The sequence below is a fragment of the Terrapene carolina genome, unplaced genomic scaffold, assembly GCF_002925995.2.
Source record: "Terrapene carolina triunguis isolate 2854851 unplaced genomic scaffold, T_m_triunguis-2.0 Scaffold139, whole genome shotgun sequence".
Classification (NCBI taxonomy): Eukaryota; Metazoa; Chordata; order Testudines; family Emydidae; genus Terrapene; species Terrapene triunguis.
The window spans coordinates 11,555,283-11,572,149 of NW_020664490.1; the positions used below are offsets into that span (position 1 = coordinate 11,555,283).

The 16,867-nt window shown below is 37.9% G+C and overlaps 1 protein-coding gene across 1 annotated transcript in view; it reads right to left on the reverse strand.

The window, feature by feature from the left end:
- LOC112121197 (transcription factor SPT20 homolog) overlaps positions 1-16,867 on the reverse strand; it is a 60,045-nt gene that overhangs the window by 21,134 nt on the left and 22,044 nt on the right. The window contains exons 6-14 of the mRNA XM_026653471.1: positions 9,321-9,447; positions 6,972-7,075; positions 6,153-6,269; positions 5,915-5,968; positions 4,890-5,029; positions 3,041-3,197; positions 2,876-2,932; positions 2,402-2,473; positions 902-1,059 (exon numbers count right to left, since the gene is read on the reverse strand). Of these exons, the coding sequence (XP_026509256.1) occupies positions 902-1,059; positions 2,402-2,473; positions 2,876-2,932; positions 3,041-3,197; positions 4,890-5,029; positions 5,915-5,968; positions 6,153-6,269; positions 6,972-7,075; positions 9,321-9,447 (986 nt within the window). The remainder of the gene's footprint in view (positions 1-901; positions 1,060-2,401; positions 2,474-2,875; positions 2,933-3,040; positions 3,198-4,889; positions 5,030-5,914; positions 5,969-6,152; positions 6,270-6,971; positions 7,076-9,320; positions 9,448-16,867) is intronic.

The following is a 16,867-nucleotide window of genomic DNA, read 5'->3' on the forward strand; positions in this document are numbered from 1 at the left end:
CAAAGGAGCCAATTTCAATCAAAAATTCTCTTAGGTGCCTTTGAAAATTCCAGTTCCAGTGCACAACCTTTAGTGACTTCTTAAGATTAGCACAGAGCTCTATAAAATAAATGGGCATAGATGGAGACAAGGGTTAAAAATAACTAAAACTTGGCAGTATGAAATGGTTAAAATTAAAAAGTAATAGAGAAGGATTAAACACTAGGTAAATATACAAAATAGTAGCAGTTAACAAAACCTGATCATGCTAGCTGCTTTGTGCAAGTGGGCAGACCCTTACATCCCATTGAAATCAATGGAAATCTGCGCAGGTGCAGGGGCAAAGTATCCAGAGCACCTTGCAAGATTGGAGCCTAAAATAAGAACTAACAATGGGTAGGTAAAGGGACAGCTGCAGCCAGCTATATATAGTCAATATATTTTAAAACAGAATTATGAACATATGTACCAGTCATCATCCTTGTTCGTGATTGTAAACTCTTTGGATAAAGGACTGTGTCCCTTCCTATATGTTTGTACAGTGCCAGACACATTTTCAGCACGACCATAATGTAAGTACTGAAAATAGGAACACCACTGGAAATGTGTCATGGAAATGTCTTCAATTGTCCCTCCAAATTGAGATTTTGTTCCAATATAACTTTAATGTGGGAAGATATGAGATTCTTGTGGTTGTATCTGAATTTATGCATTACACAATTTACTACTTTTCTTTTTAAGATGACATTGGCACATGTAGGTTAGATATTTTTAAATTTCTGAAATGAAATCCTTAAACCACATTTTGAGTTTTCTAGTGTAATTAGGTACACATTTGTCAGTATGATCTAAGCAGGTAAATACGTCTGGTTTTCCCTCAATTATCATAGAATAGACCTTTTTAAATATACACGCTACTTACTGTGATGGAGTTACTGGGCTGTCATTCTCCTCACTGCCTTTGAACGTCTGTATTTTACCATAGTACAGCGGATTACCAAGGGACTGAAAAATGGTCAGTTTTGTTTTCTGAAGTTGATTACCAACTTCACATTCAAACACATAATCATCTCTTATCTCCTAAAAGACAGAACGACATTATACGTAGAATCTTTTCAAAAACAAGTCAACAGAAAAGGCTGATCAATATATGTCAGAAGTCTACAAAATACAAATTGCAAGTAACACAATCTAGTAGTCCCTAAATGTCACTTTGCTCAGCTGGAATGGAAAATGATTTCCAGAAGAAATTCTCTAACTAATAGGATGGGAGAGATAAATAAGTTACTTAAAAAACAAGAAATACAGAGAACCCGTAACTATTTATGATAGATATCGGAAGTGCAGACAGAAGAAACACATCTAAAAGTAGACACACAAGGTGGGTGAGGGAATATCTTTTATTGGACCAACTGTAAATGGTATTATCTCACCCACATTGTCTCTCTGATATCCAGGGGCCAATACAGCTACAAAACTGCAAATATCTAAAAGTAGTTATATACACAACACAGAACAATGGTTGCATAGGATGCCATAGGGATGAAAATTAGGTACTACAAGAAAAGCATACTGCCAAGATGGTGGATTTTGGTAACATAAAGTAACCTGCAAGGACAAAGAGATGGATGCTGAAGATAAAGAGGGCACAGTATGTTGGCGATTCCATTATGAAGTATCTATAAACTGATTTCTAATTAACTTAAGCATTTTCTTGTGTATTGGATCATGCAATTTGCAGCTGATCTATAGGTTTCATTGGGACAGTGAAGGAAAAAAACCTGTAGAGCATTCTGCCTAAAATAGCCCTATGTGCTGACGTGCTACAGGGGTTAGACTGTGGTCCCTTCTAACCCTATGATTCTATGACCTCCCTTCCAGAATCTACTGCAAGAGTTATTACTGTAAAGGCAGCTCTCCTGACTCACCCATTATATGAGGATTAGAAACAAAACAAAGGTGTATTGAAAGCAAGAAACACTGCTTCTTGTAAATTATTACATTTTTGTTACTACAGTAGTGGCAGCAGCTTCCCAATGTCCTGCTATTATACAGGGAAATTACAGTACTTTGGCTAGCTGATTATTGCAATGTGGGTAGGCAGTGTTGGCAAAGCCAAAATTCCATTGCATCATACTCACACTACAAAACTGAGGTTAAGGACTGGAATTTAAGAGTAAATTATTTTTACTATTTTGTGTGCCAATGAGTAATAAATTATAGTTATTCTTTTAGTTTGATAATCACCCCAATGCACCAATGTGTGAAATTACACTTCCCCGTGACAATCTCCCTTCCAAATTTTTATAGAAGACTAGACTGTAGAAAAAAATGTTCTTTATGATCTCATTTACATTTTGTTGACAGAAGCAGCATCTTAACTAGGGGGAGAAAAGGTTGGCCAGAAGTCTAAATTACTCACATGTGCTGGCCAGACAGTAGGTTGAGAGTCATCGGGTTTGACAGACTTTTCCACTTTGGCATATTTTTCCACCTTAAAAGAAAAAGCAGATATCAGAATATAATGCATTTGAAACAAGTGTAGAGAAGAGCCTTAATGATTTCATACTTCTGTTACTTTGCTCTAATGCTTTCATTGAGGAATTCTCATAATCTTTAAATAGATTTAGCAGAGCTTTATTTAGCTGTGAAAAATCTATTGCCTAAGAGTGTGGCTCACATTGTGGAATAAGTGTGGGATCCCGTCACACTGAGAGTGAAGCAATTGCATTCTAGCAGCTGTTCCCAAAGGCACTGTGCCCAAACCCAGCACAACGTCCCAAAGAGGGCCATCATTGCTCACTGCTTTATCATTTATCTTCCTGCTTGATACACAAAATGTTGAATAAGTGAAATTTTTACTGACCCAAATGTGGTTAGAAACAATTGAACTTACATCAACTTCAGAAGGTGCAGTCAAGTAGCAAGGGTTCTGTTTCCACATATCTACACACTGAGAGGTGGGGGAAAAGTACAAAACAATGTGAGCATCTGTATTCTAATGATTAACAATAAATAAATAAATAATGATGTTCGCCATTCTAACTTGCAATATACTTACATTTCCAGCTTTAGAAATTTTGAGGTCATACTGCTGGGCTCCTTTCCTTTCCTTTCTTTTCTGTAAGTAGTCAAGTAGTCTGAGCTGAGGTGGAGTTGGATAATGTGCCACATCCTGCTGCCGATTCAGAGATGACCTGGAATATCTCTTGAAACACCTATGGCATATTGAGAAATGTGCTTGTAAAACAACAGACTGAAACATGCTACCACATGTGTGCTAATACACACAGGAAAAAGCCAGTCACATTGTAACAAAAAGATGTGCTGTGTAATATGCTTTTTAAATGGTCATCTTTTATGTTGTTGCATAACACATAATTGTGATCCATCTACTTTTAAACATGTTATTGTTCTTATGAGCAATATTTGTGGCAAATATTCTTGGAATAAAAATTAGGATGGAAGAATTTTGTGAATTTTGACAACAGTTAAAATATTACAAAAAATGTATTAAAAACTGAATATTGTTCAAATTTATTTCATCTTGCCAAATCTTTGTGCAAAACCTACAAAAAGTTAAAATTACATTAAAAAATATGACAGTGCTGCCACTCTCTCCAGCCCAGACAGGATCCTTAGCTATGTTAGTATTATACCATACACTTATAGATATGAAAGCTACTAATTACAATCATACTGAAGCTAGCATATGAATTTATTTAGCTAATCTCTGCACACCTGAGCACCTAATATCCATTTTGACACCTACTTTGTTAATTCTAGCAGATCATTTATATATTTCACATATTACTGAGCATACATATATGTATTTCTTAGTAAAATAACAGTGAACCATTTCAGGCTACTGTAAAATAGTTGTGAACACAACCATACTCAAAAATGAAGCTATTCTAACAGATTGTATAGTAGTTTGGTACCACACTGCTCTTAAAACCATTCAGACGCTAATCCTCCAAACAATTATACACATGCTTAAATTTAAGCACATGAACAATTCCACTGGTTGTTTAAAATTAAACTTGTGCATAAATGTTTACAGGATCGAGACCTTCTGCATGACACTGATGCTCTAAGTTTGTTGAACCATTTAAGCAATAGAAAATCACATTAATTTTGCTGGATTTTATCCTGTTATATAGTTGAATATTTTTTCTAATTTATAAATTCAAGTCAGGTCATGAAAATAAGATCCCATGTTCATAAAATAAAACCCGTGAAACATTATCCTGGTGAACCACAGCCTTTAATTAATTTTTGGCAAAGTGCAAGGAAGGTTTAAGATAAAACATTTTTAACACCATATACTCATCTTTAACATTGTTCACAGCTGCTGTCTGCCTCACCTCACATTTTGATTATAAGCCATGGAGAAAATATGGACATGACCAAAGGAAGCAATACAATTTGGTATTCATTCAGTATGGCATTGTAAGAAAATAATCCATGTGCATATATTATATATATATATACATACACACACACACACACACATTAAATATACATTTAATATATTAACAGCTGCAATTTAGTATAATCCCTGTCTTACTAGGCCTTAGAGCATTTCCTATTTGGAAGAGATTGCAAAAGCATTACACAGAACAAGTACTTAATAAGATTCAGATTACAAGTAATAACTGACACTGTTATAAGACAAACTTTTGACTTTCCTTAAAAATATTTTTCCAAGAGTCCTTCTTAAAACATTAATGTATTAAAAGTAAAATAAAAATTTCCAAAGAGTTTCAAAGCTTATTCAATTTAAATGAATTTTATCATGGTTATGAACAAACAACATGTTAGTGCATGATTTCTCTTATTTTTTCTATAATCTGTACAATTCTAAACAGGTTAATATATGTCCTGACATATCACAGACTAATTATTACCGTTTCATTGGGCGAGTGTTCATCTTCTGCTTGTTATAGAGGAGTCTGTTTGCTGTGCAGGTTACTGCTATCGAAGGATCAAGACACAAAGGCTCTGCTGTAGCCAAGATAAGTTGGCTCTCAAGTAGAAGTTTGTCTTCCTATAATATATGCAAATTATAATTATGTGAAAAAAACTGGAAGTTTTGTATATCTATATAGGCTTTTATTTCATGCTAATCATCATGGTATCTGACTGTGTGTATACATATGCGCGCACAATTTGATAACTTTGTTTTGGATTGTTAACCCAGGAAAATATAATATTTATTGTTTAGGAATCATGGAATCATTATGCTCTATTGTAGATTGAGGAACTTCTAGATTTTTTATAGCAAAAAAAAAAAAAAGACTAATACTGAAAAGACACACACATACACACAAAATACAAGAAATAAGCAAATCAGTAGTCTGTCAATGATGTATCTTGATGAGGTGGCAGAGTTTTATTTTATCACAACTGATATATATGAGACAACAGATACTGGTTGTGGCAAAGAACTTGAATATGTCTGTGCTTCTCAGCAGATGTACTTTGCCACTAGTAATTTCTGATGTATTAAACCAACTAGAATTGCATAATCCTAGTCAGTTTCACTCTGCTATCAGTACCAGTGGGAAAATGCTTCTACGCAGGAGAGTAGTATAGTGTTATGGAGCCCTTCTTCAGATGCCAACCTGGGCCTACATGATGAAGATGATGGAGGGTGAGGAGGGTAGACTAGTTAGACTATCCTATATAATCAAAGATTAAGTGCTGAGCGTCTTCAACACCTATTGTCTTCTGTGGGAGTTGAGGGTGCTCAGCATCTCGCAAGATCAGGCTGCTAGTGAGCTAATTTGGCACATCTCTGGATCATTAAACAGACTCTCAATCACCCTAAAACAATCCAAGGTCTGTACAATGTCAGTTTAATATATTTTTCAAAACTGCTTTGTTCCATCCTTTATATCATTGTAAGATTTAAATTGACAAGGAAACTCACCTGTGTCCATTTGTGGTTGTCACTTGTTATAGAATGCACATCACAAATTAAAGTCTGGAAAAATAGGCAAATTTTTGGTTACTTTTCAAATAAATATGATAATACAACTGTAATATATTTGTATATAAAATATTTAAAAGTGATGGTTAATTTCTATTATGACATTTATCTTAAAGAGTGAGAAAAAGGAGATCCCACTCAGGGTAGTTTAAACCATTTCATGAGATGTACCTCTTACCTGCATTGTTGGACGCAGAAGAACATGTTTGCTTTGGTATGTTGGAGATTTCATATTACCAGACTGCCTGTAGTCACGTATTTCTGCTATGACACACCCACAATGAAAAATATTAACCTGTTTGAAACAAACAAAAATATTTCTGTAAATATATATTTTATAGAATTGTCTCAGGACCCACCATTGGAATTGATTCTTTTGGCCACTCATGCAATGCTCTTATAGCTAGCTGAGAACTCCAGCTATGTTTTCACTCTGTAAATATATATACCCCATCCAGACATAAAACCAAATTCATCCCCAGCACAGGATGGTGTCATTTTTGCTGAGGTCAGTGGGAGTTGTACAGTTGCTTCCGCTTGCATAATATGGTCCTTGTTGCTGTGCTTATTATTACGATAGCTAAAGCAATAAAGAGTTCTAAACCACTAGGCATAGTCAAGTGTAGTGATCTTTAGTACACACGTAAACAGTTCCAACACCCAAGCTCCAAAAGAGCATATTAACATTAAGACAGAAAACTTGACTACCTACATTTATGAAATTCCAATCTCAAACATTTCACTAAAGTGCACTTTTCTGGTGCATAACAGCCATAGCGGTTTGTCATCTTAGACTAAACCATGGTAAAAACACAAAATGTGCATGAATTTATTTGTTTTGGATGCTAACAAGATGTTTTATTTTGGACACTAAAAGCATTATGACCCTGATGCTTCAAACTGCTCACTGCAGATGTACAGAACCCCCCCGAGGGTGCCCTTCACATGATCAGAGACTGATTAAAAGAATAACCCTCAATTGTAAAGACTTTCTTACCTGAGATTTTTCTAAAAGATCAACCAAAATAGGTGGCAGCTCCTCTGCATCCAAATATTCAAGGAGTTCACCTTCCTCATAAGACATTCGAATGGTCTCAGAATCTGAATTCAAAAAAAGAATGCAATGCCTTATCTATTTCTTCCCACTACAGCTTCAAAAGTAAAATGCTAATTATAAGCACGTTAAAAAGAAAAAGTGGGGCTGTTGAAAACTATCCCAAATCCCAATTTTCTTTGCATAATATCCATTATCATGCTTTTGACTATATTTCCAAGCCATTTAATATTGGCTTTATCCTTCTCTCATTGCAGTAAATGGCAAAACTCTTATTTATCTCTATAAGAGCAGAATTTGGCCCCAAAATGAGTTCTCTGTAAACCTAAACTACAGGGAGACAAGAAATGTCTCTTTCAGTATCAGCAAGTAGAACTAATTCAGCAATAAATGATAGAAACGATTAAAAAACAAGCAAACTAGTGCAAACAACCCTAAAGTATTCATCCCTGATCCTGCAAACACTTATGCACATGCTTAACTTCAAGCACATAAGTAATCCCATTGGCTTCAATGAGACTACTCACGTACTGAAAGTTAACTATGTACATAAGTGTTTGCAGGATTGAGGGCTACATGTTTCAACAATAACACAGTCCCTATATAGACAAACTAAATTTCCTGTTTGTTGTAGGAAGTGCAGAAAGCTGCTTTCCAAATCTGTCTCACCTGATATTTGCCTTGAACTGTGTGACACAAACAACACAAAGTATTAAAGAAATTGCTAATTTATTTTTTAAGAAATCACCTAGAAATTGTCTATTATTTTATTGTATTTTACTGTAGAAATTTGTATTAAATATCTTGTTTTCCCAAAGGGTGCACTACAATATGATTAATATTCTGAAGTTCCTGTTCCTGACTAAAAAGTACAAAACAGCTTTAATTAGGCCTACATTTTCAGAAGTGACTAGTGATTTTGGGTACCTCAGTTTCTGAGTGTCCAACTTGATAAAACTTAAAAGGGCTTGATTGTCATGAAATGCTGAGAGCCAGCCCTTTGAAAATCAGGACATGTTAGGTGTCTCAAATTGGGCACATAAAATCACTAGTTACTTTTGAAAACGTTCCTCCTTAATTATAAGCACAGTGGGTACTACCAGCTACGATTAAGGTTACCTGACATTTCCCATTTTCAGACCCTTTTTTTAGCTGCTTATAATTTTACCAAATTTAACCATATGGGCTGAAATTTCCTATGTTTTGTGTCTGCCTAAGGCTGATTTTTCCTAGAAAGTTTTTTTTAAAAATGGCTCAGTGAGATGAGGGAAAAATGAGATTAGAGAAAAAACTGTTGTTTTGCCCAAGTTAAAAAAAATTCTTACAACTGTTTCACTGAGAATCTCTAGTGCCTCTGTGCTTTGAAGCAGGGACTTGAAATTTGGCAGGGGCATTTCTTTTTGCTGGTCCCCTGGAAAAGTTCCCAAATTTGGCCAAGTTATAAAACTTCGAAAAAAAATTTAGTTCACACATACTCAGTAGAGACTTAGTGGAATTTGGCAGCTAAATGCTCTGAAGAGTCTATCTTGACTGGGCACGTTCCAGCCCAGGGCTACATGGGCTGAGAAGATCTTCCCCTGCCATTGCTGCATCCAGCTGTTGTGGGCCGTCATAGCACCCAGCACAGTACAGACAGCAGGACAACTGTCTTTCCAGTGCCCTCAATGCTCAACCAGCTGGCATTCAGGCAGCATGTAGGAAGCAACTTAACTTGAGTGCAGAGGGGATGAATTGGACCTGAGTGTGGAGGAGTAGTGGAGGGAATAGATTGGGACAAGCAGCCCAGAGGAGGAAGGAAGATTAGGATGAGGAGCACAGAGAGGGAAGTGCCTGAGACTGGATGAGGAGCTGGGGGCAGCAGAGAGTGGGACTGCCTGGGCAAGGGACCTTGAATAGGGAGACCACGGCCTGGCTAGGCAAAGAGACTTGGAAAGACTGGGACAAGAAGACTGGCAGGGGATGAAGGCCTGGGATAGGCTGGATTTAAGTAGTAGAGGCCACACACCCTTGAAAAGGGATGAATTTGTCTCTGGATAAATAAATGTTATATACAGAAATAAGGACTATGCAGAGGGCGAAAGCTTGCTAATTTAGAATTTATTCCTATCCTCGTATGAGCATCATCCATGATCAGGTGCTTGGACATTTTTAGTTCAAGAACAGAATTGTATAGAAGATTGCTTTAGAACAGAAACAAGCACCAAATGCAAGCAGCCAGCATGGCTCATACTGACTAATTAGCACTAATAAAGCACTTTGAAGATGAAAATAGTTAAGCAGCAGGAATATTACCTGATCCATTTTTCCCCCTGAGCATCAGCGAATAACCCTCATTCCCTGGATAGAGGTTTACTACCAGACATGACAACGTCTCCTGCATAACCAGCTTCTCAAGTAAGTTCACATTTCGCCTCAGCTTCTGCTTTAAAAGTAAAGTGTGCTCATGAAAATAATCAATAAAATCAAGTAATTAATAATATGACATTGCTAACCAAAATAAATAAACAAACCAAAAGGTGAAATTATTAGACAACGCTGAACATAGTCTACCTCAGTGTCAAAGTATAGATTTAAAGAAGCCCAGTATTTAATTAAACACACAATACGGTACATTCATGAATTAAAATAATGCAAACTGCATACCTTAAAATAAAAAGAAGATTTGAGAAAAACCACTCATTTGGGTCTTTTTAATCCTTTTCACTCCTAGGTCCACAGTTAATATGATTATAATCTAAGAATACCCCCTAGGTTATAACCTCATAAAACCTACTCTGTACATTTATTTTATAAATTGTAAATTTAACCAACTGGCACTTTTTAACCAAAGAACAAACAGGCCTTCAGAAATTCTTAACAGCAAAAGTTTCCTTCCAGATTTACAGTATGACTGTAGAATCTGGAAGCTTTTCTAGTTGCATTGCCTTGCCTAAATTTGCTGAAATCTGGTTCAAGTGCCACAAGAACTTTTCACTATTATTTGTAAGGATGTTCCTGTTCACTAACAACAGTTTTAGATATGAATGGCCTATTTCCCCCTCTTCCCCACCCTGTGCCCACTACACTTTCAGCTATTCAAAGTCCTTGGCAACAAAAGAGTATTAATTTTGTAAGCCTGAGATTTCTCTTTTTCTCCTTCTATCTTCATTTTATGGTTGAAGGCTAAGGTTGGGTAGAGGTGCTGCTTAAATGAAATGCATCATGAGTCACACCAAGGGAGTAAACAAAAGTTTCACCACCATTGTCTTCTCCTACAAGGACCCAACACATCAGATGTGGGAGGATTGGGGGGGGGGGAAACATCAATGTGCTACCACTTTTTCTAGGGGAAATATTTCTGAGGGGAAAAGGAAAACAGACTGAGGAAGGAGTGTTGCTGCTAAGCCAAGAGGCTATTTTAACAGGGCTGCAGGAAGAATGGGGGGGAAACTGTGGCTCTCACCCTGCCTAGCCCTGGGCTGACTGCCAGGAGCCTTTTCATGCCTCTCAAACTCATAAATGGTGGCAACAACTGCATGTTCCCCTATGTAATGCCATGCAGGCAACAGCAGAGGAACAGATGAAACAGCATAGTGCTTCTGCTGCATGGAAAAGAGACAGGGAAGAAAGCAGCTCCTGCCAGCAGTGCAAGGGGCTAGGCTGCTCAAGAGATTAGACTCTTCCCCTGTGGCACTGGAGACATAACCTGCCAGCAATGCAAACCTTACCATCTACCAGACTCGCATCACACCCCAGCCCCAAGTAGGAACAGCAGATTGCACATATAGTGCTTCCACAGAAGCTCAGTGCTTACAGAATTGGGGATGAGGCTGCTATGCTTTCAGCTGAGTTGAGATTCTAAGAATGATGTAGGAGCACAAGAACTGTCCTACTGAAGCAACGAAATGGCACACTTAGTTTGTGTGCTTGAGAGGGAGATGTAACAGATCCCCAGTCTCAACCCAACCCATTCACCTAGCTCAAGCAATGTTTTCTTTATGTGTAGTGCTTTGTTTAAAAAAACAAAACAAAACAAAAAAAACCTTCCCACAATCACAAGAACAGCCATACTGGGTCAGGTTCATGGTCCATCTAACCCAGTATCCTGTCTCTGACAGCAGATCAGCCTAGGATTGCTTCCCTTTGGGAGGAATTCTTATCAAATGTTGATCTTGTTTTCAAGAAAAGGTGTTTTCAGTATTGGATAATTATGTTCCTTTCATTCTTCACTATAGCTCAAGATTTCCAGTCACATGACAAGGCATTTTAACTTGAGAGCATTCAAATTCTGCAGGACTAAACTCAGGAACAAAGGCTTTGCTGTCGTTTAACAGAGATCAACAGGAAATGAATTTCAGATAATTGGATTTTATAATACTCAATACCACATAGTCTTTTATATATTGTCACAATGATCTAAAGCACTCAAAGTATAAACAAGATCTCCATCTCTGTGTTAAGGGAACATAATTCATTTTCTAATTCTGTTCTGGTGTGTAAATACCATGCAGCAGAGACTCAGTTCATCTAGTGAAAAGCACTATTTTATGCTAAGTGAGTAACTTCATCAACTGACCACTTCTGACAGAATTACTAAATGCAGGCAGAATTAGATACATAATTCACTTCAGAAGTGTATCTAAGTGTCCCACTAATAATGGAAAAAAGGGATCTATATTTTTAAGGGCGGGAGCTGTCCCCTAATAAATGATGAGTACAATTATAATGGTAATTCCATTGTAAATCTAATTTAATCCAGCTAACCACATGCAATTGTATGTGAATGACAAATTAATTTTATTTTTTCCAAATATATTCTTGCCAGTAAGTAGTTGTTCAGTTACATTTTCTTATCGTTTTCGGCCCTCTGAGGCTCAAATAAGATATTTTTGACATCAGGTTCAGATTATCCATTCTGGATTGAACTAAATAGTTCACTTTTGAAGCCTAAAGTGAGTTTGCAATATGAATTGGCGCTTGTAAGTACAAGATTTCAGAATCAGTTCCAGTAAAAACATCAATTTCTCCATTGAGTTGGCTGCTAGGAGTGCTGGCTCAAGACTGGTCCCAGTGGGCCCGCTGGCGGCTGCTGCTGCCAGATTGGGGGTAATAGGACCTTTTCTGTTTTCCCCTGCCCACCTCTACTTGGCACTCAGCAAGAGTAGAGAGTGAGAACTTCATTATGTTTGGTCCAAGTGTGAGGGGTCACTGACAGCAGCAAGCAAGAGGTAGAGAGTTGCTTCTTTTCCCTCCCGTCTTTTGCTGGGGCCCAATAACTACTACATACTATAAAGGATAGCTATCCTTTTTCTGTCTCAAACAAGATCTAGGAGAAGTGGTGTTTATTTTTCCTATCCCTGTATTTTTGTACGTCTGTACTTCTCCTATCCCTGCCTAACAGTAAAGCATTCAGTCAAGTATTTTATTAGCATACCGGAACATCATTTGGAGACAAATAAGATTAATTCCAAGACTATCTGTTACTGTCCTTCTCCTGGACCCATACATAAATAATTTAAATGTACACTGTCAAAGTTTATTTTTATGACTGGTCAGCTCTCTTAACATGGCTAAAGTCAATGGTTCTGAAAAGCTGCTCTCACTGCTTATCAGGTGTCACATTATTTGGTAGTATGCACATATGGAAAAATGCTACTGCCATCCCTCTGAAGTCATGCTTCGTTTTTTTCCTGGGCTGATAGTCACAGCTTTACAGAGACCAATTGGTACAATTACCATAACTAGAGGCTATTGCTGAAACACAAGGCTACCGCTTCACACCAAACACAGGCAAACTCCATCATGAACATTTTAGGTTCAGTAACGGGCCTAAAAAATCCTCTCTCTCTTTCAGTTTATCATGTTTAGAAAAATCTTTATATAAAGCCCAGCAAATTTATACCTGATTCTACTGGCAACAGAAATTAATAGCGTAAGATCTGCCCTGAATAGATGTGTAGTTATGTCATCCTCTGGACATACCACAATTTTAGTCCTATCACTTTCTCAGCCTTGAAGACTAACCTTTTTTAGTGTCAAAAACCTACTGCAAAGCTATACTAAATGGCCTAGTCTGTTCCAGAGCTGATCAGGATGATAAACGAGAGAGGGCTGGATTATTTTCAGCAATCTGTTTTGTAGTTATACAAGTCAAAGAGACTGGCTCATCACTTTCTAGTTTCATAGTGCAAAGGGCCTCCTAACCCTATGTTATCTTCTATACAGAAGTGCAATCTCACTGATAGATCTGCAAACATTTTATTGTATGGCTTATTATATACAAGATTTTAAAAACTTTATTAATACATGTTATTCAAGCAGTCATAATACTCAGCACTTATACAGCATTCTGAAACATCAATTATGCCTCATACAATGCCTGTGCATTTTTATATCTCTTCTACAGAAAGATAAAAGTAAGGCAGAGCTGGCACTTGATTTGCCTACAGTCACACAAGTTAGTAACAGAAAGATGAGAATCCAACAGTTCCTAATAAATTTTTTGTGACATTGCAGAAGACATTATGCAAAATATGAATTCATATTAACACAACTAATGAAATGCTCCAATTAAAATAATATGTAAATATTAACATATTTAAAGAGGTAAGGGGGACAGAACATAGAAAGAAAACCATAAGAGCATTTTTGTTTAAAAACTGATTCTTCGCAGGGGCTGTGCTTTGACCTATATCCCATAATAACTGAGAGCAGTATAATTAAGACAGAAAGCAATTTATAGGCCAGGACCTTTTCCATAAATTTTTATAATCCTGGAATTCTTTTATGCATTCTGTATTCAACAGTACTTCATTCAGGACAAGCCGTTAATAATTTGTTTCCATTTTAATTATTTGACACATTTGTTTTATTTCTTCAGGTGGTGACAGAGATTTTCTTCTGTTCACGGAATGGAGATCTGAAGTCTTCACATAACATCTTCCTTCCCAAAAATAAGTCACTTGTGTTGATCTATATGAAGTCTACAGTTGGGGGGTGGAGGGTAGGGAATGGCTCAAAGTAGCTAAACCGAGAAGTTTGGAATTCTCCCTTGACTACATTTTAACTGGTTTTCCACTCTTGAAGAGACTACACGTCCAGAGACATTGTAACAATATAGCATATATGCTCCAGTTCATCCACAAATTATTGGGCTGAATACAGGAATTAATGAGGAATAGTCTGTGGCCTGTGTTATGCAGGAGGATTAGACTATACATTTCCCTTCTAGTCTTGAAAACTATTGACCAAAATGGCAGAAGAGTTTTATCTAGAGTTTTTATTTTCCTAAAGTAATCAAGATCTGATTAATTATCCACAGACTATGAAGCATCCAGGGGATATTTAGCATGGTAAATATGTATCTATTAATTACACGTACAGCTTTACTATAATATGCAGATTAGCAGAAGTTTAAAAGGCTATCTCCATGATAAAAATCTGTTTTCAAAGTTTAATTTATTCTTCTTTATAAGGAATTGCCTGTGCAGTAGGGATCCAACAGTCCTAAAAACCATTAACATTTTTGTTTGGACATTAAGAGTGATCTCATTCTCTTCTCCACAATTTCCTGCCAAGAGTGACAAGAATAGGCTTAGTCCCATTCTTCCTGAGGGAGACCACCTCTGAACCAGTCACACTCTTTAGTGCCATGTACTTTGCTTCTAGAATGTATAAAGATTGCTTCAAATTCCTGCATTCATTTGCCTTGGATTCTTTTCTGCGTGCCTTTTTTTTTTTTTTTAAAGTCATTAGAAATATCAGGTCATGGTTTCTCTTCTGGAGGGACTTCAAATGATTTTTTCAGTGACCCTTGTGGCCCTTCTAACCCGATGATTCTATGACTTTGGAATGATAGTTAGAAGTCATAGAAGCTAACAGAACCAAGAGGGTGAAGCTTCAGATGCTGGTGACCCAGCCCCATAGATAATAGGGGAGGAGAAAAAAGGACCAAATTAAGACTTACTGAAAGAGAGTACAACTCACACAGACTGCAATTACAGTTGTGCTTGCTTCCTCCAGAGCTTAATTTGGTGTGTAGAATGTCAGATGCTAAGTAAAAGGAGACAGGCTTTAATATTCTTAATTTAAAACAACAGACTTCTTAACTGTTGAGGCTGCCTACATGTATAATAAAGGACAATGTTTGACAAAATGTTTTAGTTTTATAGCTAATCTTAAAGCTAAATTTTCTAAGAATAAACTCAAAATAAAAGCTATGTGCTGAACAACATTTGCCTGATTACTAGAGTTAAATTAGGGGGAATATATTTTCACACATACATTCTTGTAACCATCTGTATTCTCATCCAACTTCTTCCTCATGCTAACAGTAGTTCATAATTCTATAGCCAGATAAACAGGCCTGGAGAGTGAACTTCTACCTAATCACAGAAAGCTGTCTAGCCCTGTATGATGTTTATTGCAGCTACAGATCTGCCTATACCAAGCAAGCACATCATTTCTTATTTCCAAGGCCAGAAAGGACTGTTGTGATCATGGAGTCTGACCTTCTGTATAACACAGGTCATAGAACATCCCCTGTATAATTCCTAGAGCATAGCTTTTAGAAAACATCAATCTTGACTTAGACATTGTCAGTGATGGAGAATCCACAACCCTTGATAAATTGTTCCAACTTTAAGTTATCTTCACAGTCAAATTCACACCTTATTTCCGGTGTGAATTTGTCTAGCTGCAACTTCCAGCCACTGGATCATGTTATACCTTTCTCTGATTGACTGATGTCAGGCTGAGAGGCTTAAATTACCTCGTCATGCCGTTTAACCTTTGTAAATATTGGCACAAGATTAACTTTTTCCAGTCTTCTGGAATTTCCATAGTACTCCAACACTTATTGAAAAATCAACGTTAATAGTCCAGCTCCTCAGGCAGCTCTTTTAAAACACTTGCACACACTTATCTGGACCTGCTGATTTAAAAAAGTCTAAGTTTAATGCTTTCAAGGATAAGCATTACAGATAATTGTGGCTCAGTGTTATTTGTTCCTGCAGCAGTTTAGTTTGTCTCTATTTACCAGCCTGTTTTTTAGTAGAATGGGGAAGTGCATCCAGCGAAAGAGGTCCTTCCAACCTCTGCTACTGTTATGACACCTGCCTCAGAGCTCCTGCATTAGCTCCTAAAAGTAGCTTTATAGCCCAGAAGCTGTTTTTTTGTTTACCACGTTTGTACCTAGTATTGCATAGTTTCTAACATGAAGTTCAAAGACTTATTCTAGGGTTACCATTCGTCCAGATTCCCCCGGACATGTCCGGCTTTTTGAGCTAAAAATAGCGTCCAGGGGGAATTTGTAAATGTCCGGACTTCCCCCCCCCCCCATGCAGAGCGCGCGCGGCTAACAGGGCAGCCGGCCGGATGGTGCCACTTACATGGGGCTCCGACAGCCAGAGAGAGCCCCTCCTCCGCTTCCCCTGCAGCAGAGATCACTCCCTCCCTCCCTGCATTCGCAGATCGCCTCCGGCAGTCTGGAGCTCCTCCCTCACTCCCCAGAGTGCCAGGACGAATGGCTCAGGCCGTTCCTGAGCAAGCTCACAGAGACATTAGGCGAAGGCCAACAACAAGAGGGCCAGGGGGTCGGAGAAGGGACAGGGAGGTTCTGGAGGGGGCAATCAAGAGACGGGGGGGGGGTCGGGAGTTCGGGGGGGCTTTCTGGGGGTGGGGGTGTGGATAAGGTTTTGGGCAGTCAGGGTACAGATAGGGGGTAGGGTGCTGGGGGCATTTGGGGGGGTCTTAGGAGGGGGCAGTTAGGGGACAAGGAACAGAGAGGCTTAGGTAGGGGGTGGGGTTCTGGAGGGCAGTTAGGAGCAGGGGTCCCAGGAGGGGGCAGTCAGGGGACAAGG